Raw genomic sequence first — 13,306 nt, forward strand, 5'->3', positions numbered from 1 at the left:
TGACAGTCCCAATCATATAATTATTATTTGTGCATTGCAGCTTGAGCTGCGCACGCTGAAGCTGAAGATAATCCCGCACACGTTAATTCTAAACAAAATGCATCCTATACGAGATAAATCAGAAATAGATTATCCTACACAAAATAAATACAATATTACAACTTACTTTTGCACAAAAGAAAAGGCTGCGAATGCACACGCAAACTTAGTCATGATGAAGGTGTAAAATTATCCCAAACATAACTCCGGCGTGCTCATTTTACATGTTTCGCGGTTGAGCAGCACGTACGCACATGAACCTGCTAAATCGTTGATTAATCGTTAACATCCCTACTTTCCTTTGGAGTAAACCATTGTTAACACAAGAAAGAACACAATGATTGGAAGCACTTCTTCCCTCCTTTTATAGCAATCGGTCTGCTCTTATAATCCAAACAGAATGATAGAATAATGAATAAATGACTAGTACTCGTTCACACCTTGCCATGTGCTGATGATATAATTAGTGAAATGCTGGTACATTTTGTGCCAGAGCCAAATACAAATAATCTAGAGACAATGTGACTCAACACCACAACAACTGAAACAACAAACTTTTGCGAAACACCAAAATTATTTCACTGGCAAAACTTTTGACCACGACTGTTGTTAAAATATTTTGTTAAGATTTTTAAATCCTTTATGGTGGAATTAAACTTCCTGTTATTCCTACAAATGCAACAAATCTGTCCACATCATTTCAAAACATGTATATTTTCACCCATGAAAATGTAGACACAAGCATGTAATTATTCAGGTTCAGGCTTCAATTTAAAAAAAATTATTTACAATATCTGTGCCAAGACGACGGAACAAAGCATTCAAACTTCTTTGAACTAGTATAACATATATTTAAGTGTTCTTTATATGACTTCTAAAGCATAACAACACAAAGTTAAATGGAAAAGTCAGAAAAACTGATCTCTGACATGAGTTTTTACAGGAGGTTTTACAGTCATTGTTGGTTCAAATGTGCCTCCCAGATGCAAAAAAAACACAACTCAAATCTCTCCCTCAGATGGAGTATAAACACCCTCATGCAAACAATTGTATATGCACATTTCAAGTGGATTGCAGAAAACAGTCTGAATTAAATAGGAATGAGAGCAACCTCAGTGTCCAGTACTCACGCAGATTTGCCCTCACTGTCAAGCTTGGTGGGACAGGCTCCTTTCTTCGACAGGAGGGTGGTGACTTTATCTGCCTCTCCATGCTCCACTGCACTGAGGAGACGCTCATCGTTCTTGTTCCATTCATGCGCCTAAAGAAATTTGAAAACATTTAAAAACAGCTCACAGATAAAGCACTGCCAGATCAGTTTGACAAAGACGATTGAATCTTTTGACAATATGTGTGTAAAGTTTTAGGTCCAAAGGATGACGAAGGTAGATATAAATCAAAGTTCAGTTTGTTAAACAAAGCAAATAGGAAACTCTAATATAGCAAAAGCAACTTACCAGTACACTACCATACACTAACAAAACCGAACAATGAATGAGAACTTAAAAAAAACTTAAATACAGAGGATAATGATTAACAGAATACAAACGAGTGTGATTGTTAGCGAATGTCCTTGGTCACAAATTGTGGTGGGAAAATAGAAGAAAGGGAAACATGTGACTGAAGAGAAACAAACTAAAAGTCCATGGAAACGAAACTAAACAGATATTATTATTACACACATTATATTATCTATATACACGGGTTTCTGTGCAACGTCATCACACAGATGCGCGCGCATCTAAGAGGCAGAAAGCAACAGTCTTTACGGCTATATCCAGCAGAAGCAGAGATGACGCGGAGCTGTTGTGCTGTAAACTAGCTTAAATGCATAGGGTATGTCAGGTTTTTATGATTCGCAAACTTAGTTGGACAATTTCATTCTAGTCAAGTAACTAACGTTTTACATAATGTTATATTAATATGCAAATGAAACACAAGCAAACAGATCCAACTCTGAAATTGCAGTTTATTATTAAGTCAACAAGAATTTACAAACAATGCGAAATCTACGTTAATTACAATGTTCTTTTACAGAACTCGGCATAACATATAGCGGTCTTGCCTCGTGGATGCGCGCGCATCCGGTATTGTTTGTATACAAGAAACCTGTGTATAAAGTTTTAGGAATTTGATAAATTTTAAGGTCTAGGTCACTAAATCAAATGTAATAACAAACTTGAGCTCAAGGTCTGCTATTAACGGGAGACAAAAAATATTATTGAGACATGTTTGATTGCTAATAAAATAATTTGTAGGGCTGGGCATTGATTCGGATTCACTCGCTCTTGATTTGAGTCCAATATCAATTCATTTGGAGATATATATATATATATATATATATATATATGTTAAAGTACATGTGCATTTTTCTTAAGGAAAAAATCTTTCTCAAATGTAAACCATAAAGGGTTATGTTATTTTTCATTGTGTTTTTGTTAATGTTCCTATGTTTCCTTTGAACTTCAAGTTCAGTCCTCGTTTCTATAGTTACTAAATTCTCCTTGGGATCACACATCAACAGAAAACATCACAGACTAAAAGATCATTTTTGGTTCGGTTCTTCTAAAAGATCCATTCAAACTGAAAAATCTATATTGTCAGCCCAGCCCTGATAATTTGTAATGAGAAAAAAATTAATTAATTGTGATGACATTTTAAAGACAAACATTTTTCTGGTGCAGACTTTTGGGCTCCACTGTATGTAGACTATATGATAAAGACTTGAACTATGACAGTAACAAGGGACTTGTTACAACATATTTTTTTCTCTCTTTAGAATACCATGGCAATCAATCAATCTTTCCCCATTGGTCTTCACCCGTGACCTTTGAAAAATGTATACTTATAATTCAAACTCAAAGAACATGAGTTACTAGCCTTTGGACAAATGAGAGAGCATGTTGAGAGAGCTTTTACATACTCAAAGAGAGGTTGAGTGAAGAAAGAGGGTTTGGATCAATCCAGGAAGCTGCTCTTAGTGTGACTAAAAGCGGAGTAAAAGAAAAACAAACTAAAATAACTAGAGGGACTAAAAGAAACGCCTCCTTCAAACTTCGAGCATGAAAAAAAATAATGATGCAATGAAACCACAAGCTACAGGATCAGTCTTTGTGCCTGAATGAAGTCATCTGATTCAAATGAGGGCTGGCAATGCATCAAATATAACAAGAAAAATGCATTGGAAATCATTTGCATGGGCTGCTCCAGACATTTACTCTTTATATCATTGCATTGTGGAATTGTTGTGCTAATTGTTCTTTTTTTTCTCCCTATTATATATGCTGACAATTCCAGATCTATACAAAGGAGCCATTTCCATCATAATCAGTCAAGGCAAAAGGAAAGCAATCATATGAAACAATGAATAAAGTCACTTGAATTTCAACTGCAATTTAGAGGCATCTCAAGGAAAATTAACCGCCTGTGGCATGAATCACATTATTTCCCTCCAGTTCTTCTGAACCCTTTTAGAAACCACAGGAACTGATTTCCTAACAAGGGCTTATTCACAACTCCGATTCAAATGCAGACAAATCTAGTTAAAATGTGTCTTTGTAACTGTGCATAACAGTGAAACAATGCCCAATTGGTGAACATTGCAAAACAGAGCAATTGTTTGAAGACCCCTTTGAAATAATCAATGCAAGAAAATAAATCAATCTTAGAAGTCCACAGACACTAAAGAGTTAAAGAGTTCTAAACCAAACCAAAATTCAATTGCTCTAAATGTAATCTAGGCAGTGAGCTGAAAGCAGATCGCAGAGGTCAGCCGGGGAAACACAGAGGTCACTACTTAAGTCTGTCACTATTTTTAAAATGCAGTGTAATATTACACGAGCCACAGTAAACCCAGCACTATTTTGGGAGCTGTTTGACTTTGGCCTACTATCTGCAACCAGCTGATGCTATTTAAAGTCATATCTTTAAAATCTTTTGTAAAATAATTAGACATTTGTAAAGAATTAGCCTCCTGGCCTTCCCAGGGTGCTCAATCATAATTAACAAAGAGGTACTGATATTACATTACAAATAATAATAGTAATAATAATATATATTATTATGTCTCTATTCCCTCTGATGCTGGAGAAAAATCAGGATAATTTTATTCTGAGGTACATGTTCTTTCTATTTTATTTTCTATTTAAGAAGTACAATTACAGAAAAACCAGACCAGAAATTGAAAATCCAGTAAACTGTTTACATGACACATTGCATCTATACTGCCACACCAATGCAGAGTTTTAGATTACTGGGTTACTCAATGACATATAAAAGTGTTTCCCAAAAAAAAAAGAAAAAAAAAGAAAAGAGGAACATCTACTTTAAAATGTGTGTGCGTTGTTCTTATTAATGTACTATTAGTATTCCTATTGGTCTCAAATGGTTTTGAAAAAAATACATTTTCAAGAAAAGTTTCAATTTATTTAATATAGGCCTATTTTACAAGATAAAAAAATTAAATGTCAAAGTTTTTGGGGACTCGAACCACATGACATTTTGCAAACTGAATTAACAAAAAAAAAAAAAGTAATCTATATACACTAGGGGTGTAACAGTTCTTGGTTATAAACAAACAAACAAAAAAATTATCCGAACCGTACCGTTCTCCTCACACAGTTCGGCACACACTTGCACCGCGGTTAATCTAAAATCTGACGTTGCATCTATAATATGGTTTGTAGAAGAAAAGAAAAAACAATGTGTAAAACAGACAGTTCCGCTAATGTATGTTTTTGTCGATGAAATGTGCTTTGAATGCGTTTCACGTGAGAGTAGCTAATCAACTGTTATTTTGTAATTCTGTTGCTAACATCATTGTTACTCATGTGTTGGACAAAACGTTGTGTAAACTTTGTTCGATGCGAGTGCCGCATGCTCTGATGACCAGTCATTTGCGCCGTCACCCAGGTGTTGATAGCGGCAAGTGCAGCTGATAACGAACACACAGAACAGCACACACTGCCTTCTGCGTTTAAACAGGCACTCAGTGAGAATTCAAACAGGCTCGAAACAATAATGAAAGTGCTGGGCAGGGCTCGACAATAAGGACTGCCCAATGGCCCGGGACGCTCGGGACAGTTGACGAAAGGGTCACTGTCCTGAACTGGCCAGTGCTGCATTGTCATAAAAGTTTATAATCTGTGTGTGGTTTTAAGCTTTGCCAATTTAAATATTCAAGCGCAAGAAGACCCGAAAGAGAACTTGTGCGTGCTGTGTGAAAAGTTTTCTGTGTGCGTGGAAAGTCTTCTCAGACAGCGAGAGAACACTAAATTGACTTCGCTTTCAAGTATTCTTACACTTAAACGGACAATCTTGCTGGACTGTATTGCTGTTACTTCCTACCGGGTGTCTGTTAGATCACAACACAGGAGGGCACTATAATTGTTCTTCACATACACAGTAATGTGCCGTACTGTATTACAGTATTTCATTTCATAATACTTTTGCGCAATAAAAGATTATTAATAGCCTTTCTTGCTCTGTCCTATCATCATCATATGTTGCTGCCTCATTAAACAGCTGTACTATACATTTTTTTTTAAAGTCTTCATTTTATAGTAGGCTTAATATAAAATAATTGCTCTTTTTGATTTTTGAAATCTTGTTTTTCATTAACAATACATTTGTTAATGAAACAATACAATGTTTCATTAACAAATGTATTGTTAATGAAACAATACATTTGTTATTGTTTCAATAACAAATTGAAACAATATTTTAGAACAATACAAAGAGCAATGTGTTTTACCAGATTTAGTGCTACACGTATTGTCTCTTATTTGTTCCCCACTAATTGTTTTTTTTTCACTAAATGTTCAGATTTTATCCAATTATTGTGCACTCGTGATTTTTCTAGACTAAATTTTATCAACTGAATGATCAACTAATCTAGTTTATAATACAATGTTTGTCATAGATAATGATTATATATATTTTTGTATTTGTTGTTTTTCTTTATAATGAAATTGTCTGTGTTAAGTAGATTGTGTTTAACACACAAAAGAGTGATTGTCAGTTCAACACAGTTATAGAAATTCTACTTGATTTAAAAAAAAAAAACTGCGCTGGTATCGGATCGGTATCGGTCGATACTCAGAATTGTTGGTATCGGATCGGTTCTGAAAAAATGGTATCGGTGCATCCCTAATAAAAAACAAAGAAATCCCTCACTGCTCCTGACTGAATAATGTTTGTAACTTGAATAAGGATTCATCTTTATTTAATTTATATAGTGAAGATTAAATGCAGTGTTATTTTACATTTGATTCCTTGATCAATTTCTGTACCTGAAAACTACAGTAAAGACCTACCTGAAAAAAATTAAAACCTTTATTTTTTTTGTATCTTTGCTGTATTGTATTTATTTGTGCTACTGCTTGTAGTTTGATTAATTGTTCTTATTTTTATTTGGCCGTAGTTCTTTTTCCCCTTAACATAGCACATACCGAACCGTATCGAAAACCCATGACCCTAAAACCATGACACAAACCGAACAGTGAGCAATTTGAATAATGTGTTCGAATTTTAAATACAAGGCGCTGGGCTTCTCGTCCGGTGTGCGACCCCCTTTACTCCAGCCTAAAAATTGTGTGGAAACTTTGACAAATAGAAAGTTCACAAGAACAGCATTTATTTGAAATAGATTTTTTTTTTGTCAGAATGTAAAAGTCTGTCACATATGATCAATTTAAAGCATCCTTCCTTGCTGAATAAAATTTATTAAAAAGAAAAAAGAAAAAAGTACTGACCCCGTACAACTGTGTTGGGGTGGTAACAAACACATTGCAAATATTAATAATAATAATAAAAACTAAATTATTCAAATTGTATAACATGTCCACTCTAGTGGACAACTGGACTTCAATGTTCTGACTTGGGAACAATTTTACATTGGTATATTCTGAATGACCTTGTCATCAATGAACTGCTGGAAGTACTGGAGTGGGCTCCAGTCTCTACGGCTCAATACAGATTCATCCCGTGTAATCACACACGCTTCCAATACAGGCATGAACCTTAAGAGAAAGACAAAGCACACAGTCAATGCTGTAAAACGCTGAAGTGTTGCCTGAACCTAATTGCATTGGCTCATCCTGGGAATGTGTGTTTAATTATTTATTGTTTAATTTTGTTTAAAAAAAAGATATTTCCTGGAACACTTCTTTGTGGTTAATCATTTTTGCACTGATTAAAAAACCCTACATGTTGCTTTTGGCCCAGAAAGGATGATGGCACAGAGGAGGCTCTCGATCATGGTCGACCTCTGAGTATATGGAGAATATGTAAATGGAGTATAGTGTATACAATAGTCAGGCACATCACGGATGGCTGATGCCTTTGAAGATATCAGGATAACTGGCTCGTTTTCCCATTGTAATGTATTAAATTATCATTATTATTATTATTATAAGGCTAGTATTATTATTAAATCAATATTAGGACCTACAATTAATTTGCCTTCTCTAATTTCATAATGACATACCCAAGCTTGCGAATCCAACACACGCGTATAGATGATTGAGCACTCCTCAATGAAAATGTTTAAAAACTGACTACAAAATTACATCCCACATCAAAATTGAATTGCAAGGTGATCTATTTACAAACTGTCAAGAGTGGTTATGAAAGAGACCCATCATTCTTATACAGTTGTTGTTTAAGCCAAAATAGAAATGGCATCGTTGTTCGTCAGCATTATTATTATTTTTTTCCATAGAACATTAACAAAAATGTAATGAGACTAATCACAATAATCTAATCACAACTTGTTTACCAAGAAATATTGATTCTTCTCAATGTATGGTCTAGAAAATAAATATTAAGCCAGTAAATTAAGATAGCTAATATAGGCTACCGTTATTTTGTGTTGAGTTGAGGTAGATTCATCGCTCGTCTCTGAGAGAATGCATTGTTAATGCAGCATCAGATGCCAAAAGCGTAGAGGTGGGAATCTTTAGGCACTTAACGATTCGATCCGATTCCGATTTTGGGAGGAACGATCCGATTCCCAAAACGATTCTTAATTAATTATCCTGCTGTGCAAAAAATACTCTAAACTTTTTATTTTAACCAAAATTGGAGTTACTATGCTTTTTGTATATAGTTAGAATATCTGTTTGACTGTATTTCCAAATTAAAAATGATTATGAATATTTCTTTTTCAATACTTTTATTTTATTAACAAAGTTATTTTCAGGATTAACAAACTCTGAATGAATGGTAAGCCATACAATTGCAATGAACAATCATTAAGAATAAACAGTTCTCAATTTGTATGACAATTTATGTGACAAAACAAATTTGTGTGATCAATACGCACACTGTGTAATCAATTTGCACACTCAAACACACTCAATTTGTGTGACAAAACAAAAGTGTGACAATTTGTCAGTTTATTTTAAACATTTTAACAAAAAATGTCTAGAGCCACACAAAAAAATCTTTAAAACAGGCTAATGCAGAAGAAAAATGTCAGGGAACAAATTAAATACAAACTTAAATATTCAACATCTAGGCTGGCCTACCATAGTTTATCTTATATAATACTATAATACTAAGTTTTTGTGTAGGAACAGCAGTTGGTCCACATGTTCAGAAGTAAGTGTGCTTCGCTGTGCTGTCACAATATCACCTGCAGTGGAGAAGACCCTCTCTGCAGACACACTGGTTGCTGGAATGCATAAATATCTCTTTGCCATTTTGGAGAGCACAGGAAATGACACCTTGTTGACATGCCACCAGTTGAGGGGGTCCTCTGTTAGAGGGAGTGGTGGGGTACTGCAATACCTGGCCATCTCCTCTTCAACCAAGGCAGAGGGTGACTGATGATATGGTGTATCTGAAGCATCAGAGAAGGTCTGCCCCAGCAGATTGTGAAGCAGAGATGAAGCTCTTCCTTTTGAAGTAGTAGGACAGTCATCCTGCAACTCTGTGACTTCAGGCTGTGGGCTCACTGAGATGTTGGCTTCTTTCACAGTGCTGTCTTCTAGATTGTCATGCACTTCCTGCTTTTAAGCAATTAAAAGAAAAGAAAATAAACAGAGTGTAGATAAAAAATAACTCTTCCAGTAATTCAATGAGGTAATGTAAGTCACAGTATACATTATTATTTACACACTGATAAATATTTAAAGAAATTAGAGATTAATTTAATTAAAGACATGAAATCATCACACAAATAAGCCTTAATAATATTGAGACCGTAATATTGCACTCTAATGTCACATGCTAAAACATTTAGTCAATGATGATAAAATAATTACCTCTTGTAATGATGTAGCTTCAGTGATCACTGTTTTGTACGTTTCCTCTCTCTTTTCTTTGGAAAGAAAAGGCAGTGCCTTAAAGCGTGGGTCGAGAGAAGCACATTTGTTAAGAAGGCTAGTCTCCTGGTCAGTGGTGTACCTTTTGCTGAGGTCCTCACATATGACCCTCTTTATCTCCCTGATCATCACTGATTTTTCCTCAGTGTTTTCTTTCATGTCCTGGATCAGTTTAGCATGCAATGGGGCAATTAAACATGCAGTGGGGCTGCTCTCCTCTGACATCAGAAGTGTGGCATCTTTCATAGGCTTAAGAGCAGTTATCACATCCTCACTGCATGAAATATCGGATTCCGTAAGAGTGAAGATTTCAGCCGCTCCTTTTCTCACCTCCTGTGATAGTAACGCAGCACAGACAGCCGGCTGTTGTTCAAGAAATCTTTCAAGCATCTCGTATGCGCTGTTCCATCTAGTGATGACGTCTGATTTCAGTTTGTGAGACGGAAGATTTAGTTGTTTTTGCTTCTCCTTCAACTGATGGTTTGCAATTGCGCTGCGGTGGAAAAAAGTCGCGATCCGCCTCACTCTCCCTAACAACCTTGACACAGACGGCAACTTCAGCGCTCGTTGGGAAGCCAAATTCAGTGTGTGCGCATAACATCTCACATGTGCAAACTTGCCGAGCTGTGCTGCAACAGCCATGTTAGAGGCATTGTCACTCACCAAAACCAAGTCTTTGTTCCGAATTTTCCATTCGTCTGAAACATTGTGCAGTAGTTCAGCAATATTCGCCCCTGTGTGACTTTCGCTCATAGCACGCGTTTGCAGAACACAAGCTGCAAGCTTCCACTCATCTGTAATGTAGTGTGCCGTAATAGTGACATACGATTCTGTTGTAATTGATGTCCATGCATCGCATGTTATTGCCACTCTGTCCGTATTACTTAGGGATTCGAAGATGTGATCTTTACACTCACTGTAGAGTGCGGGGACAGCCGTCTCACTAAAATAACGACGCGAGGGCAAAGTGTATCGTGGCTCAAGTACCTGTAACATCGTGCGAAATCCTTGGTTCCCTATCAAGGCTACGGAACTTCGACATTACGGATGTCGTATATGGGAACTCCTCTCCTCCTTCACTTCCGCTGAAATCTTATAGGCTAACGCCAGCAAAGCTGGCCAATTGACGCAAATATGCAAATACTGAAACACCGTTGCAGTTATAATGCAAGTGCAGCGTCAATTACATCAGAATCTCTCTCTTCACGCTCAAATCGTGTGCTAGAAAGCTGATACTACAACTCTTGGATTATTCGCCGTCGTTGAAGTTGCACCGGAGATACTTGCACTGTCTCCCGCATCCGATGGCAACTACTTGCAACCTGTGCTCGGGCCCCATCGCCCCCCCCGACACGCACCTGTTTTGCGTCGCGTGCATGGGGCTGGCCCATGCTGAGTCCGCCCTCAAGGATGGAGGGTCCTGCGACCTCTGCGCGGACATGTCTCTTCGAGCCCTCAAAGCCAGGAGGGAGGAAGCTCGCGCAGCAGCGGGGATTGGGCCTGCCGCCGCCACCGAGCCGCTGGTAGGCCCCCCCAACCGCAGAGTCGAGGTCCGTCCCCCGGTGAGCTTCCCCGACCCCACCTTTCAACCTCCTCGCGAGGTCGCTGACTTCGTGTCCTTCGGGGCGAGCGAGGAAGACGACTCCATGTCTCTGTCAGCCTCCGAGAACGACTGGGGTACGGAGCAGGCCGCGCCGCTGGCGGCCGCGGAGCAAGACACCCCGACGGACCTGCAGGACGAGCTCTTCCGTATCCTCTCGAAGGCCGTCGAGGAACTGGACCTCTCGTGGAAAGCTCCCGATGAACCTTCGAAGAGCAAACTGGATACGTGGTTCCTCCAATCGAGCCGCCGTCAGGCCGCTTCGAAAAGAGGAACACCGTTTTTCCCTGACGTGCATGAGCACGTGGTGAAGCCGTGGGTGGCCCCGCAATCGGCGCGCACCCTCACTTCCACCCAGGCCATGTTTGCCCCCGTGGACGAGGCGGGGGACCACGGCTACCTCCGCATCCCCCCCGTCGAGGAGACCGTCGCCGCACACCTCTGCCCGTCGGCTCCCGCCCTGGGCTCGGACCGCAGCCTGCCGTCCCGAGCCTGCAGATTTACGGCCCACCAGGCTAACAAGGCCTACGGTGCTGCGGGGGAGGCGGTATCTGCGCTGCATGCCATGGCCGTTCTCCAAGTGCTGCAGGCTAAACAGCTGAAGTCTCTGGATGACGCCGCCTCTATTGACGCTGACGCCATCCGGGATCTCCGTTCAGCCACGGACCTCGCGCTCCTGGCCACGAAGCGCTCGGCTCAGGCGATTGGCCGTTCGATGGGTTTCCTGGTGGTCCTCCACAGACACCTGTGGCTCACCCTGTCGGACGTGCAGGAGGCCGACAGGAAGACGCTGCTGAATGCACCGATCTCCCCTGCAGGCCTGTTCGGAGACGCCGTGGAGAAGGTCACCGATCGTTACTCCGAGACGCAGAAGAAGGCGAAGGCTATGAGCCACGTGATTCCTCGGAGGGCGCCGCCGCAGCAGCCTCGCTCTCGTTCGTCTTCAGCTTCGGGCCACCAACCCCAGGCTGCGGCCAGACAACAAACAGCGCCCCGCCCGAGACCGGATGCCCGTAGAGGCCGTAGCGGCCAGTGGCAGGGTAGCAAGAGGCAGAGGAGCCCGCGCAGAAACCCCACCGCGTCCCCTGCGAGGCCCAATCAGTCGTCCTGACCGCTCAGGTAAGAGAAGAGCGCCAGGTCGGCCCGCGTCCGAGCGGCGCGCTCTATTGCACTTGGTCCCTCAGCGTTCTGCGAGCGACGCGTGCAGTTGTGTTGTGAATGTTGTCAATGTTTCAGAAATAAAGCAAATCAATACTTCACAAACAGAGCTTTTTTTCTCCTCTTGCACCAAACACTGTGTTCCCGCCCTGCCTTCGAGCAGCGCAGAGTCACGGTCAATAACTATTCCCAGCACTCACATAGCGGCGATGACCGCAGGTTTAGATCAGCCCACGCTCAGTCGTTTTCAGGCAGCGTGGGAGGCTATTCCGGGAATTTCGCCGTGGGTGTTGAATATAATTCGGCGCGGGTACACACTTCAGTTCAAATGCAGACCACCCCGCTTCCGCGGCGTAATTCAGTCATTAACTTTGCCCCAAACCGCTCATGTGCTGAGGCAAGAAGTGGGCAGCTTGCTCGAAAGAAGGCTATAGATCCAGTTCCCCCGAGCGAGCAGGAGAGCGGGTTCTACAGCCGCTACTTTGTGCCGAAGAAGGGCCACCCCATTCTGGATCTGAGACCTGTCAACAGAGCGCTTCACAAGCGCGCCTTCAGGATGACTACACTGAAGCAAATCCTGGCGCAAATTCGCCCCGGGGATTGGTTCGCTTCGGTGGATTTAAAGGACGCTTACTTTCTTATCCAGATAGTGAAGCGTCACAGATGATTCCTGAGGTTTGCGCGCGTCCCCCCGAGTGCGTGGTATTATGGCCGCAAGCGCATTATGGCCACCCGCGGATGCGCCCGCGCCCTGGCCCCGTGGAGGAACCCAGATCTCTTATCGGACCGACTACACTTCCGTGGTCTCGTACATAAATCGCCAAGGCGGTGTACATTCCAGAGCCCTATTCAGGCAGGCGGAATCCCTTCTGCTGTGGGCGGACCGGTTTTTCCTCTCGGTGAGAGCGGCGCACATCCCCGGTGTTCTCAATCGCGGGGCGGATATGCTCTCGAGAAGCGGGATTCCCCATGGGGAGTGGAGGCTTCACCCCGGGATGGTTAAGCTGATATGGAATCGTTTCGGCGGAGCGGAGGTCGACCTCTTTGCGACGAGCGAGAACGCGCATTGTCAGAGGTGGACGCGCTGACTGCGCGATGGCCGAGAGTCTGTCTCTATGCTTTTCCTCCGGTGAAAATTTTGCCCATGGTGTTGTGCAAAATCAGGGAGAAAAAGGCGGCGGTG

General features: G+C 41.1%; 2 protein-coding genes across 12 annotated transcripts in view; both read right to left on the reverse strand.

The window, feature by feature from the left end:
* Nucleotides 1–13,306, reverse strand: part of rai14 (retinoic acid induced 14) — a 55,752-nt gene that overhangs the window by 23,224 nt on the left and 19,222 nt on the right. For 6 of the 11 annotated variants that reach the window (XM_079586260.1, XM_079586266.1, XM_079586263.1 and 3 more), the window contains one exon: nt 1,170–1,300. In XM_079586260.1, the coding sequence (XP_079442386.1) occupies nt 1,170–1,300 (131 nt within the window). Of the gene's footprint in view, nt 1–1,169; nt 1,301–6,952; nt 7,059–13,306 lie in introns of all 11 variants that reach the window. The other 5 variants (XM_079586265.1, XM_079586259.1, XM_079586256.1 and 2 more) reach the window with 1 other exon arrangement.
* On the reverse strand, nt 7,982–10,370 carry LOC306984705 (E3 SUMO-protein ligase ZBED1-like). The gene is made up of 2 exons (XM_079586267.1): nt 9,306–10,370; nt 7,982–9,050 (listed from the first exon to the last, which is right to left on the reverse strand). Exons 1-2 carry the CDS (start codon nt 10,359–10,361, stop codon nt 8,589–8,591), a joined length of 1,518 nt encoding a protein of 505 aa, XP_079442393.1. The 5' UTR covers nt 10,362–10,370; the 3' UTR covers nt 7,982–8,588.

The sequence above is a fragment of the Phoxinus phoxinus genome, assembly GCF_949152265.1.
Source record: "Phoxinus phoxinus genome assembly, chromosome: 17".
Classification (NCBI taxonomy): Eukaryota; Metazoa; Chordata; class Actinopteri; order Cypriniformes; family Leuciscidae; genus Phoxinus; species Phoxinus phoxinus.

Bases quoted from the DNA above. Each gene is read 5' to 3' on its own strand.
- LOC306984705 (XM_079586267.1), bottom strand. From the start codon at position 10,361: ATGTTACAGGTACTTGAGCCACGATACACTTTGCCCTCGCGTCGTTAT. The intron at 9,051-9,305 runs GTAATTATTTTA...ATTGCTTAAAAG, and splicing joins AAGCTACATCATTACAAGAG to CAGGAAGTGCATGACAATCT.